We start from the raw sequence: 21,249 nt of genomic DNA, 5'->3' as shown, positions 1-21,249 counted from the left end.
ATGGAACAGAGGCTTGAATTCATTGTTAGACACACCACTATTAATCAAATGTTTTAACATTTCTAAAAATGTGTATGATGCAGAATTCCATAGTTAGTGTTGCTAACTCTTTCGATTTTATCATGAGTCTTAGAATATTAGCTGTTTTTCTTAAATTCTCTGCTGCTGGAATTAAGAATTTGCGTGAGATTCTCAGCTTTCATTAAAAAAGTAGTAAGATTCTAACCCTCTTGGTTGTGGAGAAAAGCTTGAAAAAATGAACGGAGTGTACCCTAAACAAACTTCCTACAGTTACAAAGCTGAGAGACAAATGAGGGACATATCCCATTGAGTAATCAGAGGCAACGATATAATTCCCACTATTTACTCCTATATCTTTCCTCTATTATAAAAACACAATCTCTGTTTTGTCTGGATTGAGTCTGAGCCAGCTATCCCTCACCCAAGTCCCAATTTCAGTGAGATGCTGGGCAGGTTGGGTCACTTCACCTTCAAGGTTGGAACAGATAGAGATCCAGAGCTGGGTGTCATCAGCGTATTGAAAATACCTCAAACCAAGCTTACTCATTAGCAGTTCCAATGGTCCCATATACACACTGGGGGACACGATGGAACCCTGTGAAATCACATGAACGTGTCCTCAGCATAGATAAAAAACTGCGCAAGACTACCATCTGAGATTTCCTCAGAATGGAGCAGAGCCACCCAATAGTGACCTACATTGGTAGGATCTGCAGCCATATCTACAACACCTCATGGTCAACAGTGTCAGCTGTTGATCCTGTACAGGAACAGTATAATGCATATAATGGAGCATACCATTTGAATCTGCTGGTCTGATACACCGCTTTTCTGTGGCATCCAGAACCATCGGATGGGTACAGAAACAGTTGTAAGATCCTTCAGTGTTAATGCACTGGCCATCCACACAGCTGTTTGGGTCCTGACATTCATCTGTATCTTTAAAAGGGAAGAAATGCACCAAGAAAAGTCAACATCAAAGAAGTTGCATTGTGTAAATTAATGCCTACAAATTCTTAAATTAAGAACAGATTTCCCCGAGTGCCACCTCTGAATTAGTCCAAATACAATTTTACAGAGGGAAAAATTCTGCCTGCATCTATGCCCACGTGGAGGAATAGGAGTCAGGTAGCATCTTCACCCTACTCAGAGCACCGACACAGGAGGGAGGCAGGATGCTGACCTATTGCACTCAAGAATTGAACAGCCTCTTGATTAACACATGGCAGTGTTTCACAGGCCCAGGTGGGCATGCCATAGATATGCCCACTCTACTTCCTGTGTATGACAGCTGCATCCACAGCAGATTCCGCAGAGAATGCCTGCATGCTGCTCTTTTATTCGGTAGCAGTAAGGACCATTGATGAGCACCCTGCCCAAGGTCCCTCAGTACTTCTGCGGAGAGAAAAGGATCTTCCTTTTTGGCCACCACAGCTCTACTCCTCGTAAGCTTGGCTTAGAGAGGAAAAGCAAGTATTCAGCCCTATGGAAACAGCAGGCTGTTTTTCTTAAATGACATTAAATCAGAAAAGAAAATATCTTTGTAGAAGATAGTCTTAGAAACCCCAGGTGAAAGGCTCTCTTATTGTGGTTTCAAAAATTACTTCCTTTCATTATGTTATTCTGCATAGTCTATATGGTTTTCCGCTGAAGCAGCAAAAGTCAGGGTCACACTTATGAATAAGTTTCAATCAAATGGCAAGCATAAAGGAGTAAGAGGTTCTGCAGACTAAAAGGAACGTGCTTATGTTACATCAGTGACCTGAATTGTAATTCCACATTGCATATTAACTCTTTGTGGAGAAATCTGTACTTAATAAAAATCACAGTGTTAATTCAATTTATTGTGTTAAAAACTGCACACTTACCAAAGTTAAAGTGGGATAAAGCATGCAGGCATTCAGTGCCTGATTTGTGTACAAAGAACAGAAAGCTAGATTGTATCCCGTAGATTGAAGCAGCAGTGTGTGGCGAGAGAGGGAGTAGTTTCCTCTCACCTTGTGCATTGCACACAAAGGCCACTCTGATTAGTAGCTCCTGTTCTCTGGGGAGCACAGGGGCTGCTGCTGACATGCAAGCCCCTGGGAGCAATTTGCTGAGAAGAAGGAAGGGAGTAGGCAGAATCCTGGTTCTACCTTCCTCCACCATATGTCCTTAGGAGAGCTGGCCAGCCATGCAGGAGGAAGGGGGAGCATGCTGCACCCCTTAAAAAGATGCTACAGGAGTAAAGGAAGCTCTGTGCTTCCCTTACTATGAGATCTGGATAAATGCCACATTTCAGCCTTGCATTTTTACTGCATAACTCTGCTTATCATGCCCATTTGCATACCATTATAATGTAGAGTGAGGCATTAAAGAACTTACCAAAGCATTGGAGTTTAACAGGATCATAGTATGTGCCTTGTTTACAGTAACACTCATAACCTGGCTGTGTGTTCAGACAGAAGCCATTTTTACAGATTTCTTGTCCGAAGAGCAGGCATTCATCTGCATCTGTAGAGAAAACTACAGTTACAGCCTTACTCAGTCATGTAGGGACTATAGAGCAAGCCCCACTTACTCCCCTGTTCAGACTGTGACTCTGGCTGTTGGGAGCATAGCCGGGGCTACTTGCCACTGCGAGCAAATGATTTGGGACTGGGTGGGGTGGGGTGTGGAGAGCTGGGGGAGCCTTGGTTCTGCCTCCTTATTTGGTGGCCAGAGTAACTTAGCTGGATGCATGGGGGAAATCAGTCACTCCACAAAAAAGGGTGCAGTAACTTAGTCCCTTCCCAGAGCAAGGGGGAAGCACGGAAGGAATTGTGACTTTGAGAGACAATTTATTCTTTGGTCTGATTCTGGGTTGCTGCAGCTATGCACTATATCTTACTCAGGGCAGACTGTAAGGTGACAAGGTGGATACTAAGATAAAATACTATTGTATTTCCATACAGCCCAATTCTGTCACCCTTACTCATGCTGAGCAGTCCTTTACTCTGTGGGTAGCTACTTCAAAAGGAAGGGACTACTCCATGTGAGCAAGGGTGCCCAAACTGGTAAACTACTAAAGAAGATTTTAGATTTATATTGCCAATTCAAATTAGTGGGAGGCACAAACTGCAGCAATGTTGTAGATGTCCACATGCTGGACTGTGAACAAAGCTAATTCCCAGAGTCACACAAAACAATATTATAGATCCAAAGTGAGTAAGGACAGCTCCTGTTGAATCCAGAATACTGACAGTGGTGTAGCCCTGTTGCATCCTATATATTTTGATGCAGACTGAGGCTAAGGAAGAAAAAGTTTACTAAGACAGCAAACAACAACATAAAGACAGTTCTGACAAAGAGATAAAACCCACTGGTTAGAGCAGGAGAAAGAGGTGACAATAAACTTACTAAACAGGGCAGAGGCAGCCATGGCCCAAGTACCCTATACTATACACAGAGCAGTACACAGGCATAAAAACATTTCCTCACAGTCCAGGCTATGTGAAATCGACGGCACTCAGTTTGCACCTCCTGTATTTTTGCTTTGTAATTGGCCTTAGGTCCAAGCAGAACAGACCAAGAGGACTTACTGTGCCTTCCACATATCATTTGTCCTTTCTTCTATTTGGCTGAACTTCCTCTTCTGTGACTGTCTCAGTTCAACAATTGTCTATGTATATGTAAATCTGTTGTTAGGTTTTGTCTCCTCCATTTTGAAGCAACGGATGTAATCCGGACCCCACTGAAGTCAGTGGCAAAACTCACATTGACTTCAATGGAGCCAGGATTTCGCTCCATAGTTGGGAGTTTCTATGATATACGCAAACAGCAGTGGTGCTTGCTGGATGGATTGTCCTAATACCGTTAATAGAGATGACCTGGGATCCAGTCCTATGGCACAACTGTTTGTGATGGTTGTGTACCACCTGCAAGTGTGCAGCATGTCGTTTTTACCTGTATTTGGCTAGGATCATGTGTTTCTCATTCCAGCATGGCCTACTTTGCCCATCACATTTCCACTGTGGGTGATCATCATCTTTCCTGCCTGCATCATCCTTTTACCATTGTATGGCTTGACCAAGCACTTCATACTGACTGTGCTCCTTATAATCGCTGTTTTGCTCTCTGCACATGTTTACTGACTGAGCACCCCCTCTATCTTCCTCCACTGTGTATGATCTAGAATCCTGAGGTTATTTTCTGCTGTGCTCATGATTTATTTTGTTGGTTTTGTACTTGTTTAGGGAACCTCAATGAAGATTTCCCACACACAGACATAATTATTACTGTTGCTATGTACAATTATAAAGACATTCATCACTATTGTATCTGAGGACATTTGATACAATTTAGAACAAGAGATATTTTCCCAGAAGTAGGCAGTATATATCAGACATCTCAATAATCACTGTATACTCCATATTTAAACATATAATGAAGCATATTCTTAGCAGATAGAATCAACAATATCTAAAATGAATTAGTGCTCTTAATAAGGTTTCACTGAAAAATATAAACCATGCTAACACATACTTACTTTTCTACAGTTTTATTTACTTTCTACCAAGCTTTTACTTTTTGTTACTTTTGGAATTTGCTTCCTTTTTCCGCCCCTTTTTCTTTTAGTTTACCAAACATTTACTCTATTACTTCGTTTAAACCAGGCTGGTGTTAGAAATGCCAATGAAGAATGAAAGGTACAATGTACAGCAGATAAACTGGGCCAAATTCTGCACTCAATTCCCCTGGTGTTAATCCATTGGCTTCAACAGTGTCACTCCAGATTTACACCAGGGTAACAAGAATGTCACTATGAACTATTTTTTCCATCTGCTGAACAGTTCTCAAGGTGAATTATTAAAATACTTACTTTTCCAGAAGAGCTGAAAGGACTATAAAAATATTTTTACAGTCACTTTTCCAGCCACTAAGCAATTTTAAACATTAAATATTTTTTTAAGTTTGATTGTTTAGCAGCAAGCCCATTATAATGATTAATTAAAAAAAAAATCACATAGCTGAGTGACTGTCCATCTTTTCTTATGGAAACAGAATATGTGGTTTTGGGGAAAAGTGGGAGAGCTGGGGAACATACATTTGTTTTTGCAATAAATTCCAAATTAAAAATATATGGGTTACTCCTGCAAAAAGAAGCATGCAGATGAAAGCAAAATAAATACATTATGTGTTAATGGAAGAGAGAAATGTCGCATTTTACAAAATAATCTGTCCATTTGCAGGTCCACTGTCTCCACTATAAATCTGCCATTTATAAGGATATTGCCAAAACTTATTCAATGCAAAAATCTTGTTAACATGGTGAGAGTTTTCCAGGAAAACATATCTAGTTATAAAATATTTTAATTTCCATATTTTAATACTTTTAGCAGTTGCAGATGTTATCAACTGCAAGGCAGCATAACCAATCAAAGAAGCTTTTTATCTCAGATGCCTATACACATACAAATCAAGTGTGCCAATTTTTTGTTGCAAAGAATAAATAAGCATAGCAAAGACACAAATAATATCATGTGCCTGCTCCATCCAAAAAGAACTGTACTCGGAAACTGGATTTCCCAGTTCTGTACAATCTGCTATAGATCCACGATGTCTTTTTCAGGTACTTAAAAACAGAATTATGAAATCTTTCTGATTCATCTATATATTATCTGTCAATCTGTCAAGGCCTCTATTACCATAGAATCTCAGTACCTCGCAATCTTTAATGTATTTATACTTATCATATTCCTGTCAGGTAGGGAAGTACTATTATCTACATTTTACAGATGAGGAAGTAAGGCACAGCGAAATTAATTGACTTGCCCAAGGTCACACAGGAGGCCTGTGTTGGAGCAGAGACTTGAATTCAGGTCTACTGAATCCCAGTCCTATGCCATAGCCACTGGGCAATCCTTCGCCACTAATTCAGATACAAAAATTAGTGGCCTATTCCTGAGAAGCAACAAGAACCTGTAACTCCCACTGATTTTAACGGACATAGCAGATGCCCATCATCTCTCAGAATCAGGCCCTATATGGCATAACTTTTAAGGACTTTGTTTCTGACTTAGCTATTGGTGATGTTGGCATAGCTACACATATTAACTATGTGATGCTACTGCTCTTTTCAGATATTGTATGTTACATTATACTGCATTTTTAATGTAATATAAATGTACACTAACGTCAGAGTTATTAAATATTTGATCTGTAAAACTGCAAGTCTGATATGAACAAATGTAATTTTATGTAGCAATACTGTAGCTACTTTATAACTCAAGGCAACTATGCACATTTCCTTCTAACTAAATAAAATTACAATGCATTTATGCCACGCATTGTGGAAAATATACTTTCCTGAATTATTAACAGTAGTTTCAGACTTCACTAACTCAACAAAGGAATTTTACTGATCTCGCTCTTCCTTGTTAATAAAGTTTTTTGCCTACATACTCTCTTTCTCTCATGCACATATTCTACTTTGCTCTCTCCAGTAATGTCCATTTCTTCACAGATTATTGTATACGGCATTATGTTCTAAATAGCATTGCTAAGTTTATTTTCAATTTTCAGAATAACTTAAGCATCAAACATTCATATCCCTTGTAGCCTGCGTGCTAATGCAGGACAGAACCTTCCCCATAACTGTTAAAAACACTTGTTATTTATAAATTAAAGACTGGTTTGTGCTACTTATACATGAGCAAAAGCTAATCTTTGGGGTTATGTGTTTTAAACATCTGCTCTTACAGTATAAGATGAATACAGGGAAAATACTATAAGTGTTACAGCACCTAAGATGAATAAAATGTGAATAATAAAGAAAAAAACTATAATAGTGTTATGTCCTAAACACAGGTTTACCATAAGGTAAGTATTTTGGAGTAACATTTTACTTCAAGATGCTGTTTCTGTCATGTTGAAAAACTGAAGTAATATGCTGACATTGCTGGTTACGTAAACTATCTATTATTAGAATTTCTGAAATGTTCATATTTAATACAAGTTAGCATATCTAATTGGTACTGACCTCTGTAATTCTGTGTAATGACTCCATATGATGAATCACCAGAGGGGATGAAACCTTTTCCTTCAGGACACAAATCAGTAAATTCAGCTGGTAGAGAAATAAACAAAAAAATCATATCAGAAAAAAGCAGTTATTTAGGATTCTAGAACTGTAACAGATGATAAACTTTTCATGTTCACTAATACATTTTAAAATTGTATTCTACTTTCTAATTCTCAGAAATCTTAGGCAACCTTTCCTCTGATTAATTCCCTTTGGGCAATCTTATACACCTAGGTATAACCTTATGGCCAAATGCTGCGGTCATAACACAGGCAAAACTTCCATTGACTTCAACAGGAATTTAACCATTGTCTTCAAAAAGTTTTGCCTCAGCAGGAACTGAGTAAGAACTGCATCATCTGGCTCACAGAGGGAATGAATTACGTTATGTTGGAGATGGCATAGGCTCAAATGCAAACAAATCCTCTTTTATATTTTTAAGTATAGTGGCTCTTTCCAAAACACACAGCAATAGGCACAGTTTCACCAGTTCAAAGATGTGGCTAAGATAAGAACTGAGAACAAGAAATCACTTTTCTTTTAAAAGTTATCTCATGCATTCTGAAGAATTTACACATGTTCTAATCTTAAATGATTTATTCCAGCTGGATATTGAATATCAGCCATCACTGTTTACACACTGTGCTTCAAGTACTGTTATCAATATTTATGCCAAAGAGCATATGGTTATGCTCTTCTAATTGGCATTTAAAGGCTAAAAAATGTTGTGCAGACAGCATGATTAACTGTATTATACAGTAGGTAGCAGAATGTAAAATTAATGTCATGTTATACATCTATTCTAATGTTTCACATTGCTGCATAAAATACGTTGCTATGACTAATGATAGCCAGACAAAAATATAAAAATACTCATCTTAATTTGTTACTTTATGGGGAGAAATATAACTGTAACATTACAATAATATTTGGCAAAAACCTGGATCAGAAATATTGCTGCTTTAAAAATCATTTGGAAATAGTGTGGGCCATAGAAAAATAATGGGTCACATTTATCCCTGCTGTAATTCCAATGAAGCCAGTGGAGTTACACCAGAGACTAATTCTTCCTATTGCCTTTGCGTGAGTGGAGATTTCGCCTGGATAAGTTTGGAGTAAGCTGCTTCAGGAGATGGCCCTTTATGGACAGCCCTCATGAAAGCCAAGGATACCTATACTAATATAAAGCACAACCCTTGAGAAACTATTGCTGGATGGAAAGCCTCCTCTTACCAGTTCCAAAGACGGGGCATGGGAAGATTTCACAGTTATCTCCCCAGCCAGCACCCAACGTACAGCAACATTCTTGTTTGGTGATGTTGGATGTTAACACATTATCACAGAAATTAGCATCGTTTAGATTGTAGTAGCATTCCTTCTTTTCATCTGCAGGTTGACCAACATCTACTGGTAAATCTAAAGATGAAAAATAATAAAATAATATGTCAAATTAATCAGTTTGATAATAGATACAGGAAAAAAGCAACTGCATGATGTTGTCATAGCACCATTTTCTATCTTCAGGGCCAGAGTCCTCGGAGAGAAAAATGTGTTGGCAAAAAAATTTGGTGGATTTTTTAATCCTCAAAATCTTTCCCCTGATTTTCAGACCGCTGTTTTCAGATTTAGGTGTTGGAAGAGCTTCCATATTTGTACTTCTACTATGTTTAAGTCATGCACGTACCTCTACTTTTATTATTAAAAATGATAATTAGCACTTACAGAGTTGCTTTTCCTACATTTTTCACTTAAAACACTTCACAATGGTTAGTAAACATTTTACAGACGTGGAAAGCGAGGCAGAGAGAGTGAAAAGGTCTGATTTTCAACACTCTCAGCTCCCAGTGACTTCAGTGGAAGAAAAGAGTTCAATACTACTGAAAATTACGTCCTAAGTGACTTATACAAAATCATATAGTGAGTCAATGTGAATGACAGGAACATAACCCAGGTTCCTGACTCTCAGTCTGGTCCCTAATATATTGGACTGGAATGACATCAGTTTTTAGACTAAATTATGCCTCTTATAGAGCTTAAGCACAGTGGGGAAACAGAGAAGAGGTAGTTCCCAAACAGCAGCAGCTGAAAAGGCATAATTCCTTCTTCCGGACACAGGACCTTGGCAGTGTTTTCTTTGACCTGGAACCAGGGGACATGTCCCGCTCTTATGTTAAGGTGGGTTTTGCAGTTGCATTGTACTTTAAAGCAGTATTTGAAAGCAATAAGCAAAGGAATCAAAATATACTGACTCTGGAGAAGAGAGGTGCAAGGGTTAGGGGCGCAGGAGGGGAGTACAGGGGTTGGGGTGAAGGGAGCACAGAGTAGTGGTTAGGGGTGCAGGAGGGAACAGGGATTGGGGAAAAGGGTGCACAGTGTACGGGTTAAGGAAACGTTGGGGTACAGAAGGAGAGTACACGGTTGGGAGAAAGGGGGCACAATCTAGGGCTGGGGCACAGGAGGGGGTGCAGGCTTAGGTGTGAAGGATGTGCAGAGATTGGGGCACAGTGATTGGGGTTAGGAGAGGAGGAGGGGGCAAGAGTTAGGGGTGCAGGGGGGGTACAAGGGTTAGGGCCGAAGGGGGCACAGTACAGGGTTAGGAGTGAAGGAGGGGTGGGGAGCCTGGGGAGCCCACAGGGACCAGGAGCACCAAAATACAAGTTCGCTCAGGGTGCCATTTTCCCTAAGGCCGGCCCTGAGTCTAGTCTATCATCCACAGTTTTAAGGAATTTATGATCTCACAGAGTTCTCAAATACCTAGTGCATAACTCTACAAAACATAGTTACTAACACAATAAATAACAGGAAAACTTATCAAAACCTACCAAACTATAGTTAAAGGGCACCGTGGTGTTCTCCTTCAAGGCAAATGAATAAAATATCTTTGGCGGTTTTAGAGCAACCATTTTAGAAATATGACAACACGAAACAGTGGAAAAAGCACTCAAATCTTTCATGTTTCCAAAACACTTAGTCCATCTAACCTTAAACTTCCACTAAATATTCACCTTTGGTAAGATCTGAGATGAGAAAAACTTCAAGTGGAAATTATTTTTGTTTCCACAGTTCCATAATACCTGACCAATATGGACTGCAACATTTTGCATTTGCATTCCCCATGTGCTTTGAAACCACAGATGTCAAATGTATTGGTAAAAAGCACCAGTTCTGCAGGGGATTTCAGAATGGCAAACTCTTAGGATGAAAAATACATTTCTTTTTCCTGTTAGAAAATTATTCATACTCAGCATTTAACATGTGACAACAACCATCAAAAGCAATACAACAAAGAGCTATCCAAAATTATTCTATGTTGGCTGATTCTCTCATATTTTGAAATTTGATTCATTTCCATTGAGACTAGAAGGTAATGTTACTGTCATGAGACATTTTTTGAAATTGTCACAAATTTACAGGAAGAGATGAAATCTTTATTTTATGCTTCTGTTATAATGTATTTCAAAATCATTATGTTATATAAGAATTGAGATCAAAGCTTCCATGTGGTTACATTGTGTTGTTTGTCTTATTGTTCTTTTATTTATATTTGGCTTGCAACCTCAAAGATTTGTCTTTGGTTAGTAGGAAGAAAAAAAGTCATGGCTCCTTTAAGGGTCCCCCCCTCCTTCAAATGGGGAGGGAGCCAAAACATCACCGAACCTGGAGGCTGGCTGGAGGGGCTCAGGTAAGCCATTGGTGCCCCGTGCACTTAGGGCACAGTATATACAACTTGTCCCTTTGGAGGGAGCCCTCTCTCACACCCAAATTAATAGCTACCACCCTCCCATCCATGGGATCAGAGAAGGACCATATTTAGTGGTTTGCTGTGGGCACTGCACTAGTTGCCTTTTTGGGGACTGGGAAGGAATGTTACCCTCACTGACACATTAGCTGTGGCAGGGTGGGTTTTTTTTGCCTTCCCCGTAGCAGCTTAGGGACCTGGCAGGACAGGTCAGGAGGTAAGTCTCAAGATATTGTAACTTAGCAGGTGGCAGTGTCCAGTGTAGGTATTCATTCCACAGGGGTCTGGTTCCTTGATTCACTGGAGCTGGAAGTGGATTTAGGAGAAGGATGGGAAACGGAGTTGGGGCTCCTAACGTGTTGCACAGTGAGAAGACAACCTCCTTTTCCCAGCCCCTTAATCCTCACCACCCTCCTTCTGTGGAGTCACAACAACAGGCTAGGACGCGGTTTGGAAGGGCAGGGGGCTGACAGCACCCTTCAGATAGGTGGAAACAAGTGAGGAAGGAAGGATGACCTGTATGAGTCCCCAGATGAGTTAAATTAACAAAGTTGTGACCTAATTAAAGCGAATCCCTCACATCCTGTCTTTCTTCCTGCATGTCCAGGAAAATACATCAGGCTGGTCAAGTGATAGTTGTTTATACCATTATGAGGGAGACCCAGGTTCACTTCGCTGTCCTAGAATTTACCTCATTCTCTGGGCCTTTAAGGAGTTCAAAAGCAGCCTCTCTATGCCAGTTATGGAATGGACCATTCCCAATCCCATCCAGTCCTGTTTGTTGTCAGGATAGTGGTTAGGATGTGGGATCTCAAGGTGGAAACGGTAAAACAGAGGCTGGGGGAATAAAATGAACCTCAGGCTCTTACTTCCACCACTGCTCCCCAACACACACACACACACACACACACACACACCTCAAACAAACAAACAAAAAAGTAATAGGCAATAAAAACATCAAGTTTCAAGTATCTGTAAAATATGATGAAATGAAAATGTTGCACATAAGAAAGTAAGTTTTACTAAGCTTATTCTCTTTAATTTTCATTAGCTACAATTGTTTTAACATTAGCGTGCCCAAAATATTTATTTTGTTGTGCCTATTATTGTGTTTTAATTAAAGAGAGTATAATAGACATTTATGGCTTTTAGTTCTAAACATACATTTGAATTTGTTTCTAACTTCCTTAGAAAAGTGAATGTTTTGGTTTGTGGAGTTTGAGGGGCTGGCAGACACCACGTTGCCACCAACAATGCAAACTCTCCTTTGCTGTTTTGCCAATGTAAGTAAGTATACATTGAGGGAAACACACAGCTGAGTGCTATTTCATCTTTGTTAGTTTAATCTGTGGTCTCCCTTCATCAGATAATTACAATTTTCCATAATGTACTGCATTTCATAAAGTACGATGGTTTTGTGGTATCAGCTGATGTCCAATAGGAACCAAATTAAGACTATCATGTGTCGCAGAAACTCAACTGAACTAAATCTGTTATTCCAAGGTGAGAGAGCAGTACTTTAACCACCAAGTTATACATTTTCTTTGGACATATGCCACATGTCTAACTGAATCAGGGCCAAAGGCTTAAATAGCAGAAACACCATGGAAGTTTTCACACCATTTACCAGGGAAAGAGCTTCGGAGGCTGTCCCAGGAGGAAGGAGAAACATTCTCATCATGTGATTATTTATTCCCATTTTATATTTGATGTGATGGTTTCTCCTCCCATTATCTGTTCAGCACTTTAAAAGTCTGTTGTTTACACAGCTGTGACTGAGGGTTAGTCAAGCAGGCGTCATGAATGTTTGGAAAGTGAGTGAGACATAGATCTTTAAAAAAAGAAATTTACAAAGGCCAGTCTGTGTCTACAAGCTCATAATTTCTCTCTCTCTCTCTCTCTCTCTCACACACACACACACACACTTAACCTTTTAATAAACAGATTCTTTTAAAAGATATTTTGGTGTAATTTTTCCTTGGAAAAATTAATTAGTACCTAGATATTTATTTTCTCACAATTTTGGTTATTTCTGATTTTATTTCACTGTTAAAAAATTAGAAATTTTACTCAAGTAACTGTGGGATAATACAGTAATTTATCTGACTGGGTTTTTAAAAATATTTATTAACATTTTTCAATCTTTTTTCTTATAACAAACCAAGTAAATTCTAGATACCAACATATAGACATTTATCTGATTGTAAATATGATGGCTATATTAGTGCTACAGAATTCCAGATATAAAAAGTGGGGGCTAAATATAGACTGAAGGTATTTTATATATTTTTATATCTTAATTGCACTGATCCAGCAAATCACTTAAGCGTATGCTTAACATTAAGTGCTGTAGACCTCAATGAAACTAAAACATATGCTTAAAATTAAGCACATATTTAAAAACTTTGATTAATTGTGCCCTAAATTATTAGTGTAAAAAATAAAATGTGTAGGGTTGATGGAATCTTAAATTAATAAATTATATAGCACTGTCCTTTGCCTCCAAATGACATAAGCAATACAAACTTTTAGGTCCTGATTTTCAGCAAGCCAGTAAATATGCATTTGTATGTTCCCATTTTCTATATGCAATACACTACAGAGTGTGTAATGCAAATTTCCCAATCTGTTGCACACATGACAAGATACCTCTCTTTTGGGCATATGTGTGTGTAAATCAGGAATTTGTATATGCACATCCAATGATGCATGTGCAAAAAAGACATGCATGGGTATGTATGCAAATACTTGAAGATCAGACTCTCCGTTCATTTGGGTTAAAGCAAACAAACAAACAAAACAAAAACGGTTACTCACCTTCTTGTAACTGTTGTTCTTTGAGATGTGTTGTTCATGTCCATTCCAATCAGATGTGCGCGCACTGCGTGCACGACAGCCGGAAGATTTTTCCCCTAGCAGTGTCTGTACGGTAGGCCTGGGCGCCCCCTGGAGTCGCGCCCTCATGGCACTCAATATAGTGCCCTGCCGACCTGACACCCCCTCGCCCCCCAGTTCCTTCTTGCCGGCTACTCCGACAACGGGGCAGGAGGGTGGGTATTGGAATGGACATGAACAACACATCTCGAAGAACAAAAGTTACAAGAAGGTGAGTAATCGTTTTTTCTTCGAGTGCTTATTCATGTCAATTCCAATCAGGTGACTCCCAAGCCTAAATTACGGAGGTGGTTTCGGAGTTGTCCACTGATTGGAGCAGCACTCTACCAAAAGCTGCATCGTTTCTGGCCTGCTGGGTAATCGCATAATGCGCGGTGAAAGTATGTATGGAGGACCTCGTCGCCGGTCTGCATATTTCCTGGGTGGGAACCTGCCCCAGGAATGGTGCTGAAGAAGCCTTCGCCTTGGTGGAGTGCGCAGTGAACGGAGGGGCAGACACCACTGCCAGTTCGTAACACTCTCAGATGCAGGATGTGATCCATGACGAAATTCATTGAGAAGAGACTGGAAGACCTTTCATTGTGTCTGCCACAGCCATGAAAAGTTGCACTGACTTTCGGAACGGCCTTGTTCTCTCGATGTAAAAGGCTAACGCTCTGCTGACATCCAACGAGTGAAGCCTCTGCTCCCTGCTGCTTGAGTGCGGCTTAGGATAGAACACTGGGAGGAAGATGTCCTGGCTGATGTGAAACTGGGAGACAACCTTCAGGAGGAAAGCTGGGTGGGGCCTGAGCTGAACCTTGTCCTTACAGAACACCATGTGAGAAGGCTCTGCTGTTAGGGCCTTGAGCTCAGACACCCTCCTGGCTGAGGTTATCGCTACCAGAAACGTGACCTTGTACGAGAGGTAGAGCAGGGAGCACGTCGCTAGCAGTTCAAAGGGTGGCCCCGTCAGTCTGGAAAGGACCAGGCTGAGGTCCCAGGCTGGGACCAGCTGTCGAACTTGCAGATATAGCCTGTTGAGACTTTTGAGGAAATGGCTGATCATAGGGTTGGCGAAGACTGACTGGCCCTCTGCGCCTGGATGGAAGGTAGAGATGGCAGCCAAGTGAACCGTTGTTGATGACATGGACAGTACCTGCTGCTTGAGATGGAGAAGGTAGTCCAATATGAGCAGAATAGAGGCAAACGTTGGGGATGAACAATGATGTGCAGACCAGATTGAAAATCTCTTCCATTTGGCAAGGTAGGTAGCTCTAGTGGAGGGTTTCCTACTGCCAAGGAGAACTTGTCTAACCTGGTCCGAGCAGGAAAGCTCCACTGGGTTTAGCCACGGAGCTTCCATGCCATGAGGTGCAACAACTCAAGGTTCGGGTGCTGGAGATGGCCATGATCCTGAGTTATCAAGTCTGGAAAGAGCAGCAAAGTGACTGGGGCTTCCATGGACATGTCCAGGAGCAACATGTATCAGTGTTGGCAGGGTCAGGCTGGGGCTATCAATATTACCACAGCTCGATCCCTCTGTATCTTGAGGAGTACTTTGTGAATGAGAGGGATAGGTGGGAATGCTGGAAGTATAGGAGACGGCCTCCCCAGGGAAGGAGGAACGCGTCTGCTATGGAGCCCGGTCTGTGATTCAGGAAAGAGCAGAACTGCTGACACTTCCTGTTGTGCCATGTGGCAAAGAGGTCTACCTGGGGAAAGCCCCACTGATGGAAAAAGGAGTTAGTGACGTCCAGGCGTAGGGACCACTCGTGGCCATGGAATGACCTGCTGAGATAGTCCGCTAACTCGTTCTGTATGCGAGGGAGGTACGATGCTTGAAGGTGTATTGACTGCTCTACACAAAAGTCTCACAGCATGAGGGCTTTCTGGCATAGGGGAGAGGAGTGTGCATCCCCATTTGTTGATCTAGAACATCACTGTGGTGTTGTCTGTCATCACTGATACACATCTCCCACTTAAATGGGCTTGGAAAGTCTGACATGCCAGGCATACCGCTCTAGCTCTCTGACATTGATGTGGAGAGTGAGCTTCGCCTGAGACCAGAGGCCTTGTGTCCTGAGGTCTCCCAGATGTGCCCCCCAGCCCAAGTCCAATGCATCCATAACCAAGGAGAGAGTTGGCTGGGGGCTGACGAAGGGGACCCCTGCACACACTAGGTGTGGGTCGAGCCACCACAGAAGGGAGTCGAGGATCGGGCGAAGCAAAGTCACGAACCTGTCCAAACTGTCCTGGACTGGCCAATACACTGAGGCTAGCCATGATTGGAGCGGCTGGAGTCTGAGCTTGGCTTGTTGCACCACATACGTACAAGCGGCCATGTGTCCCAGGAGTTTGAGGCAATTTCTTGCTGTGGTGGTGGGGAACTGCCTGAGATTCCAAATGATGTCTCCCAGGGTCCAGAACCTTGATTCCGGTAGGTACACCCTGGCCTGGGTTGAGTCAGCACTGGCCGTATGAACTTTATCCTCTGAACAGGGGACAGAATTGACTTCCCTGCGTTCAGGAGAAGGCCCAGTTTGTCGAACGTTGCAATGATGAATCTGACTTGCGCGTCTGCTTGGGCCCTGGAGTGGCCCTTGATCAGCCAGTGATCGAGGTACAGGAACACCTGTACCCGGCACCTGTGCAGAAACGCGGCCACGACTGCCCTGCATTTGGTTAATACTCAAGGCGCTGCTGACAGGCCAATCGGAAGGACTGTGAACTGGAAGTGGTTGTCGTGCTCCACAAACCTGAGGTATTTTCTGTAGAACGGTGTGACTGCTATATGAAAGAACGCATCCTTCAAGTCAAGGGCGGCATACCATCCCCTAGATCCAAGGAAGGGATGATGGAGACCAAGGAGACCATGAACAAACTCAAGTTCCATATTAACTTGAGCTCTCGCAGGTCTAGGATGGGCCTGAGCCTGGCTTTGGCTTTTGGTATTAGGAAATACCAGGAATAGAAACCCTTGCGATCCTGAGGAACCTCTTCCACGGCCCCTAGCGAGAGGAGTGACTGCACCTCCTGTATGAGGAGTTGCTCGTGAGAAGGGTCCCTGAAGAGGGATGGGGAAGCGGGGTGGAAGGGCAGGAGGGCAGAGAATTGGAGTGAATATCCCTTTCTTCCATGCGGAGCACCCAGCAGGCCGACATAATACGGGCCCATGTATAGGTGGGACGAAAAGGTAAAGTGGGATGGATCCAGTCTTTGCACTGGTGCATCGCCCCTGGGTGCACCTTCAAAAGGCTGGTTTTGGGACTGAGGAGGGTTTAGACTGACCAGAGCCCTGACTAGAGGAGGGGCGAGGTCTATTCTTTGAGTTCCTATTTCTCCTGCACGACCCATGCTGCCTACCCTCAGTGGGGGCTGGGGTCTAATGTGCCTCCATTGTGTGGCAGGGGTGTGGAGGCCCAGGGACTTCAAGGTGGCTTGAAAGTCCTTGAGGCTGTGCTGTTTTCTCGGAAAACAAAGACTGACCCTCAAAGGGGAGATCCTGGATTGTCTGCTACACTTCATAGGGGAGGCCAGAGACTTGCAGCCAGGAACTCCTCCTCATGGCCACCCTGATAACCATGGTGCGAGACGCTGCAACCAGGGCCGCCTGCAGGGATGCATGGGAAATTATTTTGCCCTCCTCTACTAGCATGGAAAACTCTGCGTGAGAGTCCATAGGGAGGAGTTCTGCACATTTTTGCATGGCCCCGCAAGTATTATAATTGTACCTGCTAACCACTGCCTGATGGTTAGCGATAGGGAGCTGCAACCTCCACCCCCTGTGGAATAGATTTTCCTTCCAAAGAGGTCCAGTTATTTGGCCTCTCATTTCTTGGGAGAGGGCCCCTGGTAGCCCTGGAGTTCACGCTGATTGGCCACATCCACTACCAGGGAGTCCAGCTGGGGGTGCGTGTAAAGATGTTCATACCCCTTTAAGGGGACAAAGTATCTCCACTCATACCTCTTGGCGGTAGGCAGCAATGAGGACAGGGTCTGCCACAGGGTCTTCGTGGCATCGCTGATGGTTTTAATCAGTGGAAGCGCAATACGGGATGGTCCTTTTGTTGAAAGAATGTCCTCCACCACCTCCTCAGGTTTAATGTTCAGGTTCTGGGCCATCCATCTCAGCAGCTGCTGTAGGACCCTGCTGTCCCCTGAGGCTTGAGCAGTTGCTGAGCCAGCCACTGCCTCATCTGGAGACGAGGAGGACAAGATGGTGGCCGGTACCAGAGCCTGTTCCCTGCCCTCAGCCCCTCTGGAGTCCCTAGGAGCGAGGAACACTGCAGCCGCAGCTGGTGCTGTAGTCGGTGTCACTGGCGGTGCCCTGGTCGGTGACACTGGCGGTGCCAACGATGGAGCTGCGATTAATGCCAAGGATGGTGCAGGAATCAGTGCTGAGATCGTCGACGTCGCGGTCGGTGCCGAGATCGTTGATGTCAGTACAGCTCCTGATGGGTCCCCTGCAGTGGTGAGGAGGGCATGTGTGGTGGCCCAAAGGACACCGAGGTCACTGAGGCTGGTCTGGAACCCTGGCTCTGCCTCCCGGCTCTGGTGATAGGCCCAGGGTGTCCAGAAGGGCCACTGAGGAGCCTGCCACTGTCCCAGCCACTGTGCTGGGTAGGGCTGTCAGTTATGGTGGGAGCGGCATCTTCTGCTCCTATTGGAGCGCGATGACTCTGCTTCCGACTCCAAGGTCTCTGACTGCGAAGACCACAGAGGAGCGGAGCCACTTGACTCCAGTGAGGGATGCCAACTGGAAGACCAGAGCAGCTCCCCAACATGGGCCACTGGTGCCGGAGGTTGGCATGCAGGGAATGATACCCTCATTGCTGCCATCTTCACCAGCTTGCCCACAGAGTGGATTGGGCCAGGAACTGGTGCCGGAAACATCTTCTGCCTTGGAGGAGAGGGTGGCGCTGTCAGCGCCAGGAAGTCCGATGCCACTTCGAACGCTTCCGGCATGGAGGGAAGCTGTAGGTCCTCGTGGCGACAGATTGGTGAACGGTGTAGGCAGGAGTCAATGGAGGCCCCACCAAATGGGCACCCGATGGGGCCTTGCTGGCCACCTGGTCTTTAAACTGGGTCAGGGAGTGCCCTCTGTCAGCCTTTTTTCTTTTATGGGGCACCGGGGAGTGAGAATGGTGCCTGATCAATGCCTGGGACTTGTGCATGGAGCTGCGGCAGTGCCGAGGATCCTTAGAGTACGTCTTCACTACCCACCGGCTCGGTGGGTAGTGATTGATCTATCAGGGATCGATTTATCGTGTCTCATCTAGACAAGGTAAATCGATCCTCAAATCTACGCCTGTACTCCACCTCGGTAGGAGGAGTAAGCAGAGTTGACGGGGGAGCCGCCACGGTTGACTCGCCGCCGTGAGGACGGCCAGGTAACTTGAACTAAGATACTTCGACTTCAGCTACGCAAATAACGTAGCAGAAGCTGCGTATCTTAGTTTGAACCATGCCCCCCCCCCAATGTAGCCCAGGCCTTTGAGGAGTCCTTCCTCGGCTACAGCTCATGTGTCAACAGTGCCAGAGCACTGTGCACCGAGGAGACGGCACTTGGGGCCGGGTACGCAAAGCTGGGGTCTGTCTGAGACCAAAGTGCTGCCTCCATAAGCAGAACTTGGAGGCGCTGTTCTCTGTCCTTGAGTGTCCTGGGGCGAAACCCTCTACAGATTTTACAACGGTCCCCAAGGTGACCCTCCCTGAGACACTTGAAGCTCAAAGTGTGTGGGTCACTTCCCGGCATAAAACTGCCACAGTCAGAGCACGGCTTAAAGCTCGGGGACCAAAGCATACCCCAGAGCTGGGGAAAGCGTGGGAGGGGGGCGACCCCCAAAGGAAACTTACGAGAGAAAACTATCTACACTAACTAAACTACTACTGAATTTAACTATATACACTTGATACTGTGAAGCACGCACTTGCCAAGGCAAGAGCAACGGGGAGTTACAGCTAGCCATCACAGGTGGTAAGAAGCAACTGAGGGGGGTTGGGTCAGCAGGGCACTATACTGAGTGCCATGAGGGCGTGACTCCAGGGGGCGCCCAGGCCGACCCTATGGATACTGCTAAGGTGAAAAATCTTCCAGCTCTCATGCATGCAGCGCGTACACAACTGATTGGAACTGACATGAACAAACACTCAAAGAAGAACTATATATTTAAATAAAAATTATTTGGTAATAATGACAGTACGAAAGGTCTCCCTTGAAACGTAAAGACATACAATTTAGATTTGGGTACCAGACTCAGTCTAGTGTCTAATAAACAATGCAGATTACAAAAGCCACCAAGAATAGTTTGACATCCTTGGCAGTCTCTGTTCAAGAAAGGCCCAAGACTGAGGAGCAGAGATGTTATTGGTCAGGAATGACCAGAATAGCCAACTTTAATATCAGATGTTTGTGAGCTGCTTCACAGTTAATAGCGTAGAAACAGATGACCCTATTAGACACCCTCATGACTCTTTTCTGTGTCATCTTCTCCTGATCTCCCCCCCAAAATCTCCTCTTAACTTTCCCCCTGAGAATCCCAGCTTTCCAACACTATTAGCTATATATTTGTTTTTCTACCCTTGAAGTTTCATGAGTTTTTGCATCATAAATTTGTAACTGGTCTTTGGTGAGGCTAAATTTTTATAGAACTGGTCTAGGAGTAAACATATTATATTTTGGATGCCAAAACAGCACACTTTTTATTTCATGAATACTGGTAATCCACTGTTCTGAATGCCCCAGTAATTGAGCACATTATCTTAAATACCGAGGTGAGAAAAAGATGGAGTTGCAGCCTAAGGTCTCGATCCTTCAACTGCATCTGCACAGGTGGATCCAGGGGCCTGTGCAGAGTCATATTGACTTCAGCGGTCAGGGCTCCACCTGCATTAAAACCATGGTGGGATGGGGGTACAAAATAAAGAAAAGAGAAACAGGTGCTTTGAAACCTGCGCATTCGATTTTTTGTTAAATTTATTTTGTATTGAGTTGAAATGAATACTGGAACACAACAAGATGGCTGGAACTAAGGAGACGAATGTTCATATACTGACAGGATCATTTCAGGACATAGCAAATAATAGATGAATTTCTGCCAAATAAAAGGAAAGCTCTAGGTCCCCCGTGGTGAATAATGAGAAGTGTGAACATACAAAGGGAACAGCCTTTAACAACATGTGAAAAAGTCCCTGAATTAAAGTTATGCTTCAGTTATGCCCTGCCCCTACCTTCAGTAGAAATGGCATCCCACTTCTCTTTAGTAGAGTGGAAATGGGATGACATTTCTCTATGTGCAAAATAGCACACATGTATAAAAACAAATATGCAAAGGCTGAATACATCTGTAAGATTTGCATGTTAATGTTTACAACAGTATAAGGCAGACAAGATATTTTTCTCTGCATGCAGGTAAAATGAGGCACAAGCCCATGTTGGGGTGATATGGGAGCACACAGCAGGAGCTCCCAGAAGCACTGTGCCTGACTCAGTGGCATGCCAAAGCTCTAGGAAGCATGGCCGTTGCATCATCCTTTGCACAAGTGTAGCATGAACTCCATCACCACCTTG

The 21,249-nt window shown here is 43.5% G+C and overlaps 1 protein-coding gene across 10 annotated transcripts in view; it reads right to left on the bottom strand.

The window, feature by feature from the left end:
• Nucleotides 1-21,249, bottom strand: part of LTBP1 (latent transforming growth factor beta binding protein 1) — a 361,660-nt gene that overhangs the window by 39,201 nt on the left and 301,210 nt on the right. For all 10 annotated transcript variants that reach the window (XM_037895450.2, XM_027833839.3, XM_043543429.1 and 7 more), the window contains 4 exons: nt 8,297-8,479; nt 7,022-7,108; nt 2,386-2,514; nt 820-960 (listed from right to left, as the gene is read on the bottom strand). In XM_037895450.2, coding sequence (XP_037751378.1) covers nt 820-960; nt 2,386-2,514; nt 7,022-7,108; nt 8,297-8,479 — 540 coding nt within the window. The remainder of the gene's footprint in view (nt 1-819; nt 961-2,385; nt 2,515-7,021; nt 7,109-8,296; nt 8,480-21,249) is intronic.

This window comes from Chelonia mydas, chromosome 3, assembly GCF_015237465.2.
Source record: "Chelonia mydas isolate rCheMyd1 chromosome 3, rCheMyd1.pri.v2, whole genome shotgun sequence".
NCBI classification, from domain to species: domain Eukaryota; kingdom Metazoa; phylum Chordata; order Testudines; family Cheloniidae; genus Chelonia; species Chelonia mydas.
Note: the sequence above shows the minus strand (reverse complement) of the source record. Positions and strands in the feature narration are given on the sequence as shown.